The sequence below is a fragment of the Saccostrea echinata genome, unplaced genomic scaffold, assembly GCF_033153115.1.
Source record: "Saccostrea echinata isolate AGI-Se365-2 ecotype Australia unplaced genomic scaffold, CSIRO_AGI_Sech_v1 ptg000029l, whole genome shotgun sequence".
NCBI lineage: Eukaryota > Metazoa > Mollusca > Bivalvia > Ostreida > Ostreidae > Saccostrea > Saccostrea echinata.
In genome coordinates, this window is record NW_026889778.1 from 29,140,832 (window position 1) to 29,155,531 (window position 14,700).

Sequence of the window (14,700 nt, forward strand, 5' to 3'; positions counted from 1 at the left end):
TCTATAGACAATAATACCCTGTTCACTAACTTTCTATAGACATAAATACTGTTTACTTACTCTCTATAGACATTAATGCCCTGCTTACTTACTCTCTTTTAGACATAAATGCCCTGTTCACTTACTCTCTATAGACATAGATGCCCTGCTTACTTACCAGGTACTCTCTTTTAGACATAAATGCCCTGTACATTTATTCTCTATAGACATAAATGCCCTGCTTAGTTACCCTCTATAGACATAGGTGCTCTGTTTACTTACTCTCTAAAGACATAATGCCCTGCTTACTTACTCTCTATAGACATAGATGCCCTGTTTCTTTGTAACGTCCTGAGGCTTGTATTTGTCCCACTGAGGGACCTCAGATTCTGAGCCATCCTGGCTGATGGGGCTCCTTGGAGGGACAGCGTCATGACTGATGGGGCTCCTGGGGGGCACTAAGTCACGGTGGGATTCAGAGGAAGAAATTCCACTGAAAAATAAATCACAAACAATATATTTTAATATTAAACATGAGTAATATTTTATCAGATTGTTACTTTTTGATTTTGACCTTTTAAATTTTGGATGAAGAGTAAATTAACAGGTCTCTACTATTAATATACGGTAAAAAAATCAGCAGTTTAATTAACAACTAAAATCTGCATTAAAACAAACATTACCTGGTATGGCTTTGACGACGAGAATCGTTGCTCATCATTGGTGAGACACGAACAGGAGCTAGGGGGGAGGGAGTTCGGTTGATGGCATTGCGCTGTTCCACACTCAGATGGTTACAGCTATCTGCTGGGGTAACTTTTCCATTGAGTGAGTTTTGTGGTGAGAGGTTGGTATGGGAGGAGATTTTGGGCGTTTGATTGATCAGAAGTGACTGTGTCCGACTGGCAAAAGGGATGGCAGTTTTATGGACTCCTGCTAGGGCCGTCATTACGCTGCCAAATCCAAACAGTTTGTGGTTCCGCTGTTAGAAGGAAAGAATGTAATCAGGAGATTAGTAAAGGCAGGTATGAGACAAAAAGTGGGGGGTGGAGGGGGCGGGAAGGGCTACACTGAGGGGGCTGACTTTTGGGATTGGTTTTGTTTTCCCTGCCCAGTCTTGTGTACACCAGTCACAGCTTTGATAACATTGCCGAACAAGCTGTGGATTCTCTGTAATTACACAACAGACTGCCACAATCTTCTCTGTCTAACACAGTTCAAGAGGAACAATAAAATATTGTTTTACTTTACAAGAATTTTATACAACATTTTTTTCCAGTACAAACCCTGTGCATAGGTTCTTCTACATCTTTTTCAGCAAAGTCCTCCTCATCTAAGTTGCCTGATATTGCACGGCGAATTTCTGGTCCCAGATCATGTACAGCTCGTAACCCAGCCTGCATAACAGATGAAATAAATATGAGGTTTGTTGGAAATTTCTCACAACACTGCAATATGTCAACATTACAGAGGGTCATGAATAAATACAATTTTCTCCTTCTCAGTGTACATTTCATCCAAGCAAACACACTTCATTTATCTGGTCACAAATTTTTCAGATATTTTGCAGAATATCTACACTTGTTTTTTTTCAATGCTAGCGATAAATCCAAGCCCTGGATACAGGACTGCCTCAATATGTCTGTCCTAATAAATTCTTTTTTTGCAATGGGCACTTACCTAACTCTACACATAAATGCAATGTAATAAACAAAAATCAAAATTTAGGCTCATATTAAACAGTAACAGTTGTTCTCTCAAACTAACTACAGTGTATACAAGTATGGCAATATAAGCAATATCTTATCAATCTACCATGATATTCATGGTGGAAATTTAAGTTATTCAATTTCTCAGCAAAAACATCTGTGTTTAGACACAAGGAATGTACAAAATTTAAAATTCAAATGCTTATAAATAAGTACCCTACTTAGCCCTTTTAACGGTCTGAACAATGAATTTCTGCAAAAAATTTGTTGGATAAAAGCATTTGTCAGAAGACTACCACCAACAATTGAGATTCCTCCTTTGCCCAGCAGTTTCTGAGGATATCTTACTTGTAGAGGATAGCTTACTTGTAGAGGATAGCTTACTTGCAGAAGATATCTTACTTGTACAGGATAGCTTACTTGTAGATATCTTAATTGTAGAGGATATCTTACTTGTAGAGGATATCTTACTTGTAGAGGATAGCTTACGTGTAGAGGAAAGCTTACTTGTAGAGGATATCTTACTTGTAGAGGATATTTTACTTGTTGAGAATAGCTTACTTGTAGAGCATTTGTGTGCTCCTGTCCCTTCTCTATCTTTTTCATCTGCTCCTTTCGCTTTTTGAATCGCCTGAAGTAATCTTGAATCAAAAAGGTTGCATAGAATTTTCCCACAGTCACATCATCTTCTCCTGAAATGATTAAACAAACATCCTGTTAATGCTGACTCAATGCCATCTCATTAAATTAACAATATGTAACTAGCGTGTATTTAACCAGCAGAAACTGTAATGAGTTTGGCATGGGAGGTCTTTTAATAAAGGTAGTTTTATTTTGTAAATTCACGATATTTTCTGGTCACTAAGAACAGTTGGTTTAAGGATATATAACTATACTGTGAAGAATAGAAGTTTCATTTTATATTTACACTCTTTCTGAATCACATATATAATTATAAATATGAAATCCAGACTCCAGTATTAAAAATATTACTACATCAAGTCACTCAGGAGACCTACTGTAAATTACAGAAATGGTGAAGAATTGTGTCAAAGAAAAAAAGTACTACATAAAAATGTCTACACAGAGGAAATATCACATGAAAAATTTATTAAATTTCAGTTCAAAAAATACAACTTGTTGAGGATTATTATCGGATATAGACTTGTTCTACTTGTTTTAAAGTTTCTCCCATAGAAAAAAACTTTTTATGGCAGTTTAAATCATTTCAGAGGCTTCTAACACTGAATATTTTTTTAAAATCTTTTTCCAAATACAGTAATTTCCTGATTTCAAAAATCCGAAACAGAAGTGAACACAGTCACAGAGGTAACATGCATGATCTCCTACAGAGAAAACATCAAACCATTCAGGAGAAGCTCCCCAGGGAGATGACGGCCTCCGTACAAACATAACTACCGAACAGGAAAGTGGTGTTCTGGTGCTCTAAAGTCACAACAAACAAAATATAAAACTCACTACCAGCAGGGGGGACTACTTGGTCTAGAAGTTTAGGACTCGTGCGTTTCCAGATTGTTTTGATGACTCTGCGTAGGTCCTCGTTAGCCTCGTCTATGTTTCCTTCTGTCTTGATCTTTAGAGAAGTTCGCACCAAGGCAAAGAGTGTGGCATTAAACATCACAGTTCCGTCACTGTTCAGAGGCATGTTCATGCTGACTAGACGCTGAAAATACAAAGATGGTCGGAAATGATTTCACAGAATATAAACTGACAAATTTCATACATATTGGTTCAACATCTCTCAAAAAAATAATTTCTTTCTCAAATAATTTTTTTCAAATATTTTTGGTTGAAGGAGGCAGGCAGCATGTCTGTGAAAAATACAGCTGGGCATAAGGTGATTATTTCAGTATCAGTACAAGAGGGCCGTCTTAAAAAACAGAAAAAATTACTCACCTTACAGGCAACTCTATGAGGACAAAGCTTTCCAAATCCCAAAGGGGGTGATATTTTTCTGAGCAACTGAACTACATCCAAGTGCTTTATTCTTCCTCTGAGAAATACAATCACTTGATATAAATTTTTGAAACATTTAAATAGACTGTACATTTTTTTTTACAACGTTTTCAATAAATACATGTATGTATCATACATTTTAAAGTGAAAAATAACATGACTCTTCAAACTACAGTTTATTTACTTTGCCTCAGGATCGTATTCTGACCACAGTCTGACAAACTCGTCCAGGTGATGCGGGCCCAGAATTGACCAATCACGAGTGAGATAGTCAAAGTTATCCATAATGACTGCCACAAACAAGTTAATAATCTGAAAACAATGACATCAATCTATATTCACATTTAATGCTTAAGATATATACCAAGTTTTACTTTATTCAATTAAAATGCATTGTTAAGCCCCCGTCCTAATCCCCCAGCTCTTCTCCCCTTTGCACTCACCAAGAATGAACACAACATGTAGAAAGAGATGAAGTAGAAGTATGCCACTTCATTTCCACAAGTTTCGTCAGGCTTGGCATCAGACAGAGCATCACAGGGCTGACCTGCGACACAAGATAACATAATGTCCTGCCAGGCCTCTCCAGTAGCTGACCTGTAAACAACAGTAACAACTGAAAATTTCCATCTTACTGCAGATCATATCAATCAGTCTGAGAATATCCAATCTTTATGGCAAGTATAAATACATATTTCTTTTATATTTATTTTATTACTCAAAGGTGCCCCAAGGAATTTACAGGAAAACTATAGAGTATATAAACAGAGCATCAGAAAACTATAGAGTTATCTGAGGATGAAGCTTAGTACATATTAATTAATACATGTATCACTTGTGTAGTTTACCTGAACAAAACTAATACTGCTTGAGGAAAAGTCTGGAAATTGTTGTTCCTGTGGATTTGAGAGTCCTCCAGATCAGTAGAGATTTTACCAAATAACTGTCAAAAATAAAATTATTTGAATTCAATTACTCATGCACTTAAAAGGACATGTAGCTGCAACATAGTCAAAGAAGTGAATAAGATTTGATGACCTACAGTGAAACATAGGTTACAGCAGGGCATGGCACCAATATTGTTGAAATTAAATTTCTTCATAAAATCTGCTTAATTACGTGTATTTATTCATTTATGTAATGCATTCACTCAAAATATTTGTTACAAATGGGTTTTAAAAGAGCAATCTCTGTTATTAGTCTACCTGCATTCCAATAACTGCGTAGATGAAGAACAACATGACGATAAGCAGTGCAACATATGGCAGTGCCTGAAAAAGAACATCAAGGGTAAAATATTGTAACAGGTTAAAAATTGTTTTACTTATATTTACAAAACAGACACATGGTTGAGATATTGTTTCCAGTCAACTGAAGACAGTATGTTTTTTTTCACAAAACTCTCAAACAAAAGTGTGTACAATATGTTAATAAATAGCTTACTTGAAAGGACTTAATAAATGTCCAAAGAAGAGTTCGGATTCCCTCCCCTCGACTCAGAAGTTTGACCAATCTCATCACTCGGAACAGACGGAAAAAGTTAATGCTGATGATACCTTGTCCGGGCTGTGGGGAGAAAAAAGGGCTATATGTATACCAGAAAATATATAGGACCTCATCAACATGATGCTGCCTGAGTCAATATCAAATCTAAAAGCTTGCAATAATTTAAAGAAACCAACTGGGTGCATTAAACTACATCCCAGAAAATAAATTTATAAACTAACAATTTAATTGTGTATGTCTAAGAATTGCTGTTATAACTGAAAACATGTAAAACACAAGTGAAAACTTTCCTGTTCTCGGTTGTCTGTCAAAGAAAAGCAAAATACTGCACAACAACACACATGGAAAAAGCATTTCAAAAGAAAACTGTCTTTAAAAACAATAAGGATATTACACTTAAATTACTTTTGTAAAAATAGTGGATAATTTTAAAATTCTGAATCATTCAATATATATGAAGTACATTTACATGCATCATATGGTTGTGTGTGTTAATCTTATTGAGTACATTATTTTGTACATGTGTTTAATCAAAAAAGATATTGTCTCATATATATATTGTTTACATAGGTATTGTAATTATCTAAACTATTTCCACTACTATTCTCTGACATACACATGGAATATCTTACATCGAGTTCCACGTCTTGCTTGAAATCAATTCCAATAACAATGTACTACATGTATATGACATATATACAGAGCATACAGTTTACATACTACACGTGAGGTATACTGAAATAACACTGACCTATATAGACAGGGGGGAGGTTGTGTCTAGACCATCATTATCATGCACATATACAACACATCCCTAGTCTATCAGAGTAACAGGGTGCCCCAGATAGGGCAGAGAGCATGGAGGGAGGGGGAGAGGGTGGGCAGCGCAGGGGGGTGATACTGTAGGCTTAAATTACTGAGCATGGCTCTACCCAAGCAACTTCTATATACAGTCTCAATTTCTGTGTACATGTGTACTCAGTATCTTGTTCATTTAAGTGCTTAACTTTACCATTAATATGCATTAGAATTAAAAAACATTTAAGTATACTTAAGATATTTCCTCAGAAATCTTTGTTCTTAAAAATACTCAGTCAAAAGGCTTAATATTTATAGGACAACAATACATACTCTATATCAGCCTCAAAATAGTAAAAAGAAACTCTATGTAAAACAAGGTTAAGCATTTCAAGTTTATTTCAACAAAAAAATGGCATGAGACATGCAGGAGGGATAGACATGCTATGGAGGTCTCCGCTGGCCATGCTTTAGGAGAGAGAGAGACCAACAGGTTTCTAACATTCAGTGCACAGTCAACCAACCTTGGCTCGCTATTAGATTGTTGTAATTACAAAGTGAACCCATAATTAGTAACAAAATACAATCAGCATCTGGCTTAGAAATAATGGACACACAAACTTAAACATGTCAAATAAGCTGTCTACTGAAGGACAGTCTGCAGCCCAATGGAAAACTCCAAATACATACAAAAAAATCAGTGTTGTTGAAATGAAAATGAAGGAAATGTTTATAATGCAGTTTTCATCACCAAGAAATTAAGAGAGAGTATAAATATAGTAGAGAAATAAAAAAAAAACAGGAGAGTGTTTGTTTTGTAGACTAAGTGTGTAAATTTGCCTAAACAGCTGATATTTAGAATGCTACTCTTTAAGAGTAACCAGGTCAAGTGTTATTATTATGGTTTTAAAAATTACAGATACATGAACATATGTATCTTTTCAGCCAGAAAAGAAGCATTTATTTAAGGAATAACTGTCTAATTTTTTGGTTTCATGATGTGATCAATCGATTGGCTTCTGTGATAATTTTCATAAATGCCGAAGGCGTTTATGCATAAAATTATCACACAAGCCAATCGATTGATCATCGTCATGAAACCAAAAAATCTGACAGTTATTCCTTATATTTACATGCTCTTGATTCTGCAAATTCATGTGCTACAAGCCCCGCTTCTGTCTCTATTTGTCCCGCCCCGCACATGATTTTTTCCCCCCCACGCCTATCGATGAACCAGTAGATTTATGTAGAAATAAAGTATTTTTACTATTTGAAATTTTATCTTGGACAAAGACATTGGAAATGTAAATATTGATATGTTAATCAAAATAATGATGAATTACTTAATCTGAATCATTTACCATCCAAAAAAATTATATATTAAGAAATCTACTGGATTTGCCTGCACCAAGCTTGCCATAAGAATGTAAAGAATTGGTGGACTTAGTATGTCCATTCCAAATCCAGCCTGCTTCATGGAGATGTACTTAAATCACATCAATCAGTACAACCAAAAGTATTCACACACAAAATGGAAAACTACCAAGGCATCACACAGAAAAAATGTGAAGTATTAACATGAAAAATTTCCATAGACAAATAACAAACAGCTACTAATGGTGCCTTTTCATGAAATTGAAATAACTACAGTTTGTGTCAGTCCATGCATTCTTAGTGAAATGTCCCACCATGCATAGATTATCATCCATTTAAACAGTGGGTATTTCCTAACAACTTGGAGCAAAAAATTCAAATTTCCAAGTCAAGACACAAAAAGGAATTTCTTTATATGGGAAAAGGAGTTTTAATTTAAGTCAAGAATTTGGAACAAAGAGGTAAGGAGCTGATTAAGAATGTATCATGTCTTTTTCACGTTTTTCTGGGCATTGAATTCAATTTCAGAACTTTTTGGTTGATCTTTGGAACTAATGTTTTCATTAACTAAAATATTTTGCTTTAATTTATACCGTAAATCTGGAAATTTTTGCTGTAGATAAATTTTTAGCAAATTTGCGCGTGCATTGCATTCGCAAAAATATTTTTCTTAAAAATAAATCAACAATAAAAAATGTCTTTATCTAAACATTACTTCGTTATATATATTTTATGTACATGTTTGATTTATGAAAATGTTATGAAAACTTTCAACACTTTGGATGATTTATCTTTTCTAATATTTTCAACTGATTATTGAATGTTGGCGTAATTTAATATTGTATGTTTATTCGTAATTTATTGTATGTACATGCGTAACTTACAAACCTTTAAGAAAATTTTAAGAGCTTTTTATATTTAGTTCAAATGACTATTCGCAAAATTTTAAATGTAAAAATTAATCAACAGACTTTTGACCCAGATTCGCAAAAATAAATCGACATAAAAATTTCCAGATTTACGGTACAATAAGGTGGTTTATCATGGTTAAATATGTTGAAAGTAAGGGAATATAAAGCATATGTTCACTGCCATTACTGCAAATGTTCTATGAAATTTAAATTTATTTCAGTATGCCCATTAAGTTAGTATGTACCCCAGTCTACTTGATTTCAATGAGCAGATGCAAATTGAATCAATGACTTATGAATGGGAAAGTACAATGAAAATATTCATTCAGAGAGTCAAAAAGAAATAAACCTCTAATAACAATAGACAAATTAAAAAAAAGAGCTAGAGATTAATGGAAAATCCACAAAGATCTAAAGAGGAGATTAACATCCTGCTTCTGAGAAATAGGACAGGCAAGACTGACATTATACTATATGTTAATGTATAAATCAGGCACTGCTTCAGAATCTACTCGCTGTCAGTAATTCACTGTATCTGGCAATCTCTAACAGGAGCTGTTAATGGCATCTAAACTGTTCACTGCTATTGTCAGAGTGATTCAGCCCTTCCAGTCTTTAGTGAATCAAGACAATTGCTGGAAACTTAGTGAAGTTGACGTCCCAGAGATAAATTTTGAGACACAGTGATTTAGATATCTTTTATATTTGTATCACAAATCAAAGATTTATCAAAAAATATGAGTATAGTTTTGACAATCTCAACTGCATTGTAAATCAAGAAAAGAAGTGGCCCAAAACAAAGGTTGTATCAACTGCATCATTCTTATTGTCTATGTCAACATCATACAACTTCTTTTTAGTATAAACACATGTAAACAACACTGAATCAAAGCATTTGAAGGAAAAGAATATGTTCTGATTTCATCTCATTCGAAGATTCAGTGAAAATCCTCAGTCTATCATCATTCCACATCTTGAGACTAATGGCAATGTTAACTTGATTATGTTTAATATTTCTACCATACAGTGAGAATGAAGGAGAGAAACAATGTTTTTGTGCTGGGCCAGAAAAGGATTTTTTTTTTACCACAAAAGTAGATTTTTTAGGTTCTGAAACCTGCAATTTTATGAAACCTAATACTTTCAAGTACATTGTATTAAACAAAATTTGCATGAGCCATGCAAAATTCTATTTCTTTCAATTTTCCTGTTTTTGCATCACTGTGTCTCTTTGAGAAGACCTGGTTGATTTCTAAGAGACATTTGTTATTCATTAGTGCAGTTCAATGTTCATGAATAGAGAGAAAGAAAATAAATAACAAAACTAGTTCAAGAAGAAGCAAAAGACACAAAAGAACAATTATTATTCAACGAGAAAAATTAACTAAAAATAATCAGAAAAGTAAAGGATGGAAGATAAAAAAAAAAAAAAGTCAAGAAAATTTTTCAAAATTGTAAAAGCTGTCACTAGGACAGATGTAATCAAGCATAGCTTCTACATAAAAGGTAAGATTGTCCAGATCTGTTATAACTAACAGTACACATCTAGAGAAAGCTTAAGCTGTCTACCGATCAGCCCCCTAGTAATCAGCTAGACATACAAGCAATCAGTTTTATTTGTGTAGCACCATTCATTTAGTCTGCCATAACGTTTCCCAGACATGATTTTGATATTTCGCTGGGAAGAATAGTTTGGAAAATAAATGAAGGTGATATTTAAAACATTTTGAAATGTGAAAAAAAAAAATACAGAATTTTGTTTTATATGGAAATGGAAAATCATGTCTGTTCTAAAAAAGCCAGGTTACTCAGATCCAGACAAATGTCTTGAATCACTAAAAATTGTTGTGAAAAATACTAAAACACATGTCAACTAGAGATTAAAACAGCCTCATTTTGCAGTGCATTTAGATCACATTATTACCTTTAAATCTCCCTTTTCTCGCTGAAATGTGCAATGTTTTTAAAGCTTCAAATCCTAAACATGTTTTTAAAAAAGGATAATGGGCTTGTACCTAATGCATATGGGCCGTACTATTAAAATTATCCATAAACTTCTACTAAATGACAATCAAATTAGGTCAGCTGAAGTAGTGAAAAAAGAATGGCTAAGACTGATAAAGAGAATTTCCAAAATCTTAGATCTTCAAGATGCAGTATCTGCAATGTTAATCTCACATGATAAAAAGAGAAAGCAAAGTTGCAAGATTTGCATCATCATAAACCACAGTCATCAGATCACAGATGCAGGTCATGAGGAGATGATTGAGGAGATAGGTCCTCAAAGAACCCATGAGGAGGAGCAAAATACTTACATTGACCTCCGTGTAGATAATATCTATAAAGCTGCCCAGTACAATGATGAAATCAAAGACATTCCAGGGGTCTCCAAAATAGTTCTACAAAATAACATAAAGGTTCAATATACAATGAATTAAGCCTCCCAAAAATAATAAAAATGTCCAATATATAATGTGTTACACCTCCCATCCAAATTCTATCAAAATAACATAAATGTACAATATATATCATGTTAATTAAACCTCCCATCCAAATTTTATGAACTTCAAGCTGCAATTTGTCTCAAATGATTTCTAAGTGATTTCTTAAGAAAGTGCACTTTTGCAAAAAAAAAAGAAAAAAAGAAAAAATTAAGAGTTTTTACCCTAAATCTAAATGCCATCAGTTTCAGAATAAATTCAATGGTGAAGACTCCTGTGAAGATCATGTTCAAGTAATCCAGGGCATCTGAGTAAGCTCCTGACTGTCCATCATACTGTAATACAGACACACAGACAAGGTTAGAACATCACAGAATTCACTGACCAGCAATATGATGAAATCAAAGATGATTCTACTCAACTTCAACAATGGTACTTCTACATTAACATCAAATAAAGGCTTTAAATCTATTAAATTTAAATCCCTAACTCATTTTGTGAGATATCAAACAAGAGTCAAACCACTGTACACACAAACCTTCATGGCCAGAATAACTGTGTTGAGAATAATCAAGGTAAAAATGCCATACTCAAAAGCTCGACTTGTGACAAACCACCAGATCTTGTACTGCCAGCGAGCTTTAGGAATGTAGCGCCGGGTAGGACGAGTTTTTAGAGCAAACTCGATACATTTTCTCTGGAATGAAACAAGCTCATTTTACAATCAATTGCTAATTGTGAGAAAGGAAGAAAATTTGTCTCCCCCTTCCTCATTTAGTCAGTCCAATAGCATATATATTAGGGATCTCAGATCGGTCAATTTTTGATAATCGGTTACTCGGACGTTTTTCCGATCGAGTACCCGGGTACTCGGTAAAAATGTAAAATTTATTAATACAAGTGTGTTAATTTTCTTGAGCCACGGTAAGCTCGGTCAAACCCCAAAGCTGTTTTTATCACGTTTATAAACGTATATAAATATAGATTCCAACAGAAATGATTTTGTGGTACTAAATTTATTTATCAAATGAACACAAAAGACACAATTAATGCATCAAAAATTACAATTGGTTTACAGTTCTTGTTTAGGATCTATTTGATCAACGCAAAAAGAGGACAATCTGTTACGCAGGTTTGTGATGATTAAACTAGGGAAAGAGAAGGAAGGACGTTGTTGGGATCGCTAGTCTAATATTTTTTTTTCATATGATGGTCGTTACCATGGTATACACTGAAGTTCAACATTTTTTTTTTCAATCTTTCGTTATTTCTAAATATTTCTTCACTTTTAAAGTGGGTAGCGGAATTTCTATGCATGTCCATTTTCGCTGCCGTATATAAATTAAATAATTTAAAAATGAAGATAATAGACCATACTTAAACGATGTACAATGAAAACAATCATTGAAGCCATTCAAAAATTAAGGACAACAATAGGTGAGAACATCTGTGTACCAGGTGATTGGTCACTAATAATTGTATAAACACAGCCATTTAACAATTAGATTTGTCATTAATTAATAGTGCACAAAATTTTCCCCATTTACCGGTACAGTAAGAAACTAAATGGATTTCATTAAGCTAGCTTCACCTATGATGTCTTAAATGATTTTTGTCCAGTAATACAGATAGATTTCAGTAAGCTAGCTCCACCTATGATGTCTTACTTGATTTAGGCTACACCAAGAGGTCTTACTTGATTTAGGCTACACCTATGATGTCTTACCTGATTTAGGCTACACCTATGATGTCTTACCTGATTTAGGCTACACCTATGATGTCTTACTTGATTTAGGCTACACCTATGATGTCTTACTTGATTTAGGCTACACCTATGATGTCTTACTTGATTTAGGATACACCTATGATATCTTTCTTGATTTAGGCTACACCTATGATGTCTTACTTGATTTAGGCTACACCTATGATATCTTACTTGATTTAGGCTACACCTATGATATCTTACTTGATTTAGACTACACCTATGATATCTTACTTGATTTAGGCTACACCTATGATGTCTTACTTGATTTTTGTCCAGCTCACAGTTCTTATACTCCTGTTCTCCTTCATTCTGAAATGTGACGATCACAAAACCCACGAAGATGTTCATCATGAAGAAAGCGATGACAATGATGAAGATAAAATAGAAGACAGCCACAAAGGGTTGGTAGTTATAAATAGGTCCATGATTCTCATCGTTGGCATCAATCGACTGATACAGCAACCTGTTAATACATCACAAACATTTAACCACCTGGCTTGTGCAAAAAAAGGTTTTTGTTCCCAATTCTTTCTTTCTTATGCTTTGTCTACCAGATCAGCTTACTTTTAAGTCTTTTTATTAGAACTTTCTAGGAATTTTCACAGAATGGAAATTGAAGAAATATACTTCGGATAAAGACATGGATAATTAATATACATGATCAAATGTTCTTAAAGCTAAACTGAAGTATACCCTGGCCATCCCTCAAAAGTGGAGACAGTAAACAGTGTCAACATGGCCTTGGGAACGTTGTCATAATTAAGGTCGTTGTTTGTCCACTCCCGTTCCTTCACCTCTGGATTATCAATTTCTCCCGTTGGGTAGTCAATGTAACGACCCCTGCAGAAAACAAAAGTCAATGAAAAATCAACACCAAAATCAATACCAAAATCAACACCAAAATCAATATCAAAATCAATGTTAAAATTAACACCAAAATCAATGTTAAAATTAACACCAAAATCAACGACAAAAGGTTGAAATGGGATATGAGTTCATTATACTGAAAGACAAAAAAGAAATGTGTTGGATATCACCATAAATCTTGACAATCACTGCAAGTCTTTCCTCTGTTAACAATGTATTACTTCATGGTAAGTTATTGGTATTTACCAATTTGCCAGTTAACATTGAGACAAATCAACAGTGAGGTAATCAAATGTGTCTAAGGACATGTTTTGCCAGTTTTAACATGTCTAAATGTGTTGAAAGTCAATATTGAAACAGAGTGATAAAAAGACTAGTCTCATTAATCAAAGTTTTGGTAGTACTGACCTGCATTCCCTCTCTGTCAGTTTGGATCTGTCTGAACAACTGTAAAACCGACCCTGAAATCAGAGGACATTAGCATTTTAAGTTAACCGTTTCATACAGCATCAACACGTGCAGTTTGTTTTACAAAAGTGAATAAAATCTCAAAAACTAATTTCAATTTGAGATGCAATTACCACCCATCCCCCCTTTCTCCATAATCTAGAACCATTTGCATCAGACCTGAGCCATAATTTTTATGTACAGAACAAACTTGTGACATTATCTAGACAAACCTTAAAAAGTTGAACTCCGATGACAGCAAACATAAACTGTAGAAGGAAGGTAACCAGCATAATGTTGTAGATGGTGCGTACGGCCACAATCACACACTGTACCACGTGCTGCAATATAAAGGGGAACACAGGTCAAAACTGATCTCAAGGAAACACAGAGACCAAAAAAAGCTGTGGTAATTTCATCTCTACTAGCAGTACTCTACAGTGTTCATTACTTAAAAAGACAGACAGACAGGAGACAAACCTTGAGTCCTTTAGCTCTGTTGATGGCTCTCAATGGTCTTAACACTCTCAGGACCCTGAGAATTTTTACTACAGATATGGCTTGATTGCTGGAAAAAAAAGAACAAGAATATTGGAATGGCAGACAGAATGAGTAATGTTCATATAGCTTCAAATCTACAAGTACATGTGTGTATGTTTCAGCTATTTCTTTTGCCTCTTAGTGTTGAACATAAAAAATTTATTTTTTTCCTAGTGAACTCAATCTCTGCTCCTAATGCAAACTTACACTAGAACAGACAGAAACTTACTTTAGAACAAATGATATGATGGATACTCCAACAACAATGAAGTCCAAGATATTGAAGAAACTTCGGCAAAATGAACCTCTGTGCAAAATAAGTCCATAAGTGATGATCTACAACGAAAAAAAGTTTAATATTCATCAACAATCTGTAATAAAACAGT

At 34.2% G+C, this 14,700-nt stretch overlaps 1 protein-coding gene across 1 annotated transcript in view; it reads right to left on the reverse strand.

Annotated features, from left to right (window-relative positions):
* LOC133195782 (muscle calcium channel subunit alpha-1-like) overlaps nucleotides 1-14,700 on the reverse strand; it is a 66,069-nt gene that overhangs the window by 5,136 nt on the left and 46,233 nt on the right. Inside the window, exons 22-42 of the mRNA XM_061331720.1 lie at nucleotides 14,544-14,650; nucleotides 14,255-14,342; nucleotides 14,008-14,115; nucleotides 13,736-13,788; nucleotides 13,154-13,300; nucleotides 12,722-12,923; nucleotides 11,234-11,392; nucleotides 10,920-11,030; nucleotides 10,570-10,653; nucleotides 10,179-10,199; nucleotides 5,109-5,231; nucleotides 4,871-4,936; nucleotides 4,514-4,608; nucleotides 4,109-4,262; nucleotides 3,850-3,977; nucleotides 3,606-3,702; nucleotides 3,168-3,372; nucleotides 2,250-2,380; nucleotides 1,266-1,376; nucleotides 663-961; nucleotides 293-472 (exon numbers count right to left, since the gene is read on the reverse strand). Of these exons, the coding sequence (XP_061187704.1) occupies nucleotides 293-472; nucleotides 663-961; nucleotides 1,266-1,376; nucleotides 2,250-2,380; nucleotides 3,168-3,372; nucleotides 3,606-3,702; nucleotides 3,850-3,977; nucleotides 4,109-4,262; nucleotides 4,514-4,608; nucleotides 4,871-4,936; nucleotides 5,109-5,231; nucleotides 10,179-10,199; nucleotides 10,570-10,653; nucleotides 10,920-11,030; nucleotides 11,234-11,392; nucleotides 12,722-12,923; nucleotides 13,154-13,300; nucleotides 13,736-13,788; nucleotides 14,008-14,115; nucleotides 14,255-14,342; nucleotides 14,544-14,650 (2,669 nt within the window). The remainder of the gene's footprint in view (nucleotides 1-292; nucleotides 473-662; nucleotides 962-1,265; nucleotides 1,377-2,249; nucleotides 2,381-3,167; nucleotides 3,373-3,605; nucleotides 3,703-3,849; nucleotides 3,978-4,108; nucleotides 4,263-4,513; nucleotides 4,609-4,870; nucleotides 4,937-5,108; nucleotides 5,232-10,178; nucleotides 10,200-10,569; nucleotides 10,654-10,919; nucleotides 11,031-11,233; nucleotides 11,393-12,721; nucleotides 12,924-13,153; nucleotides 13,301-13,735; nucleotides 13,789-14,007; nucleotides 14,116-14,254; nucleotides 14,343-14,543; nucleotides 14,651-14,700) is intronic.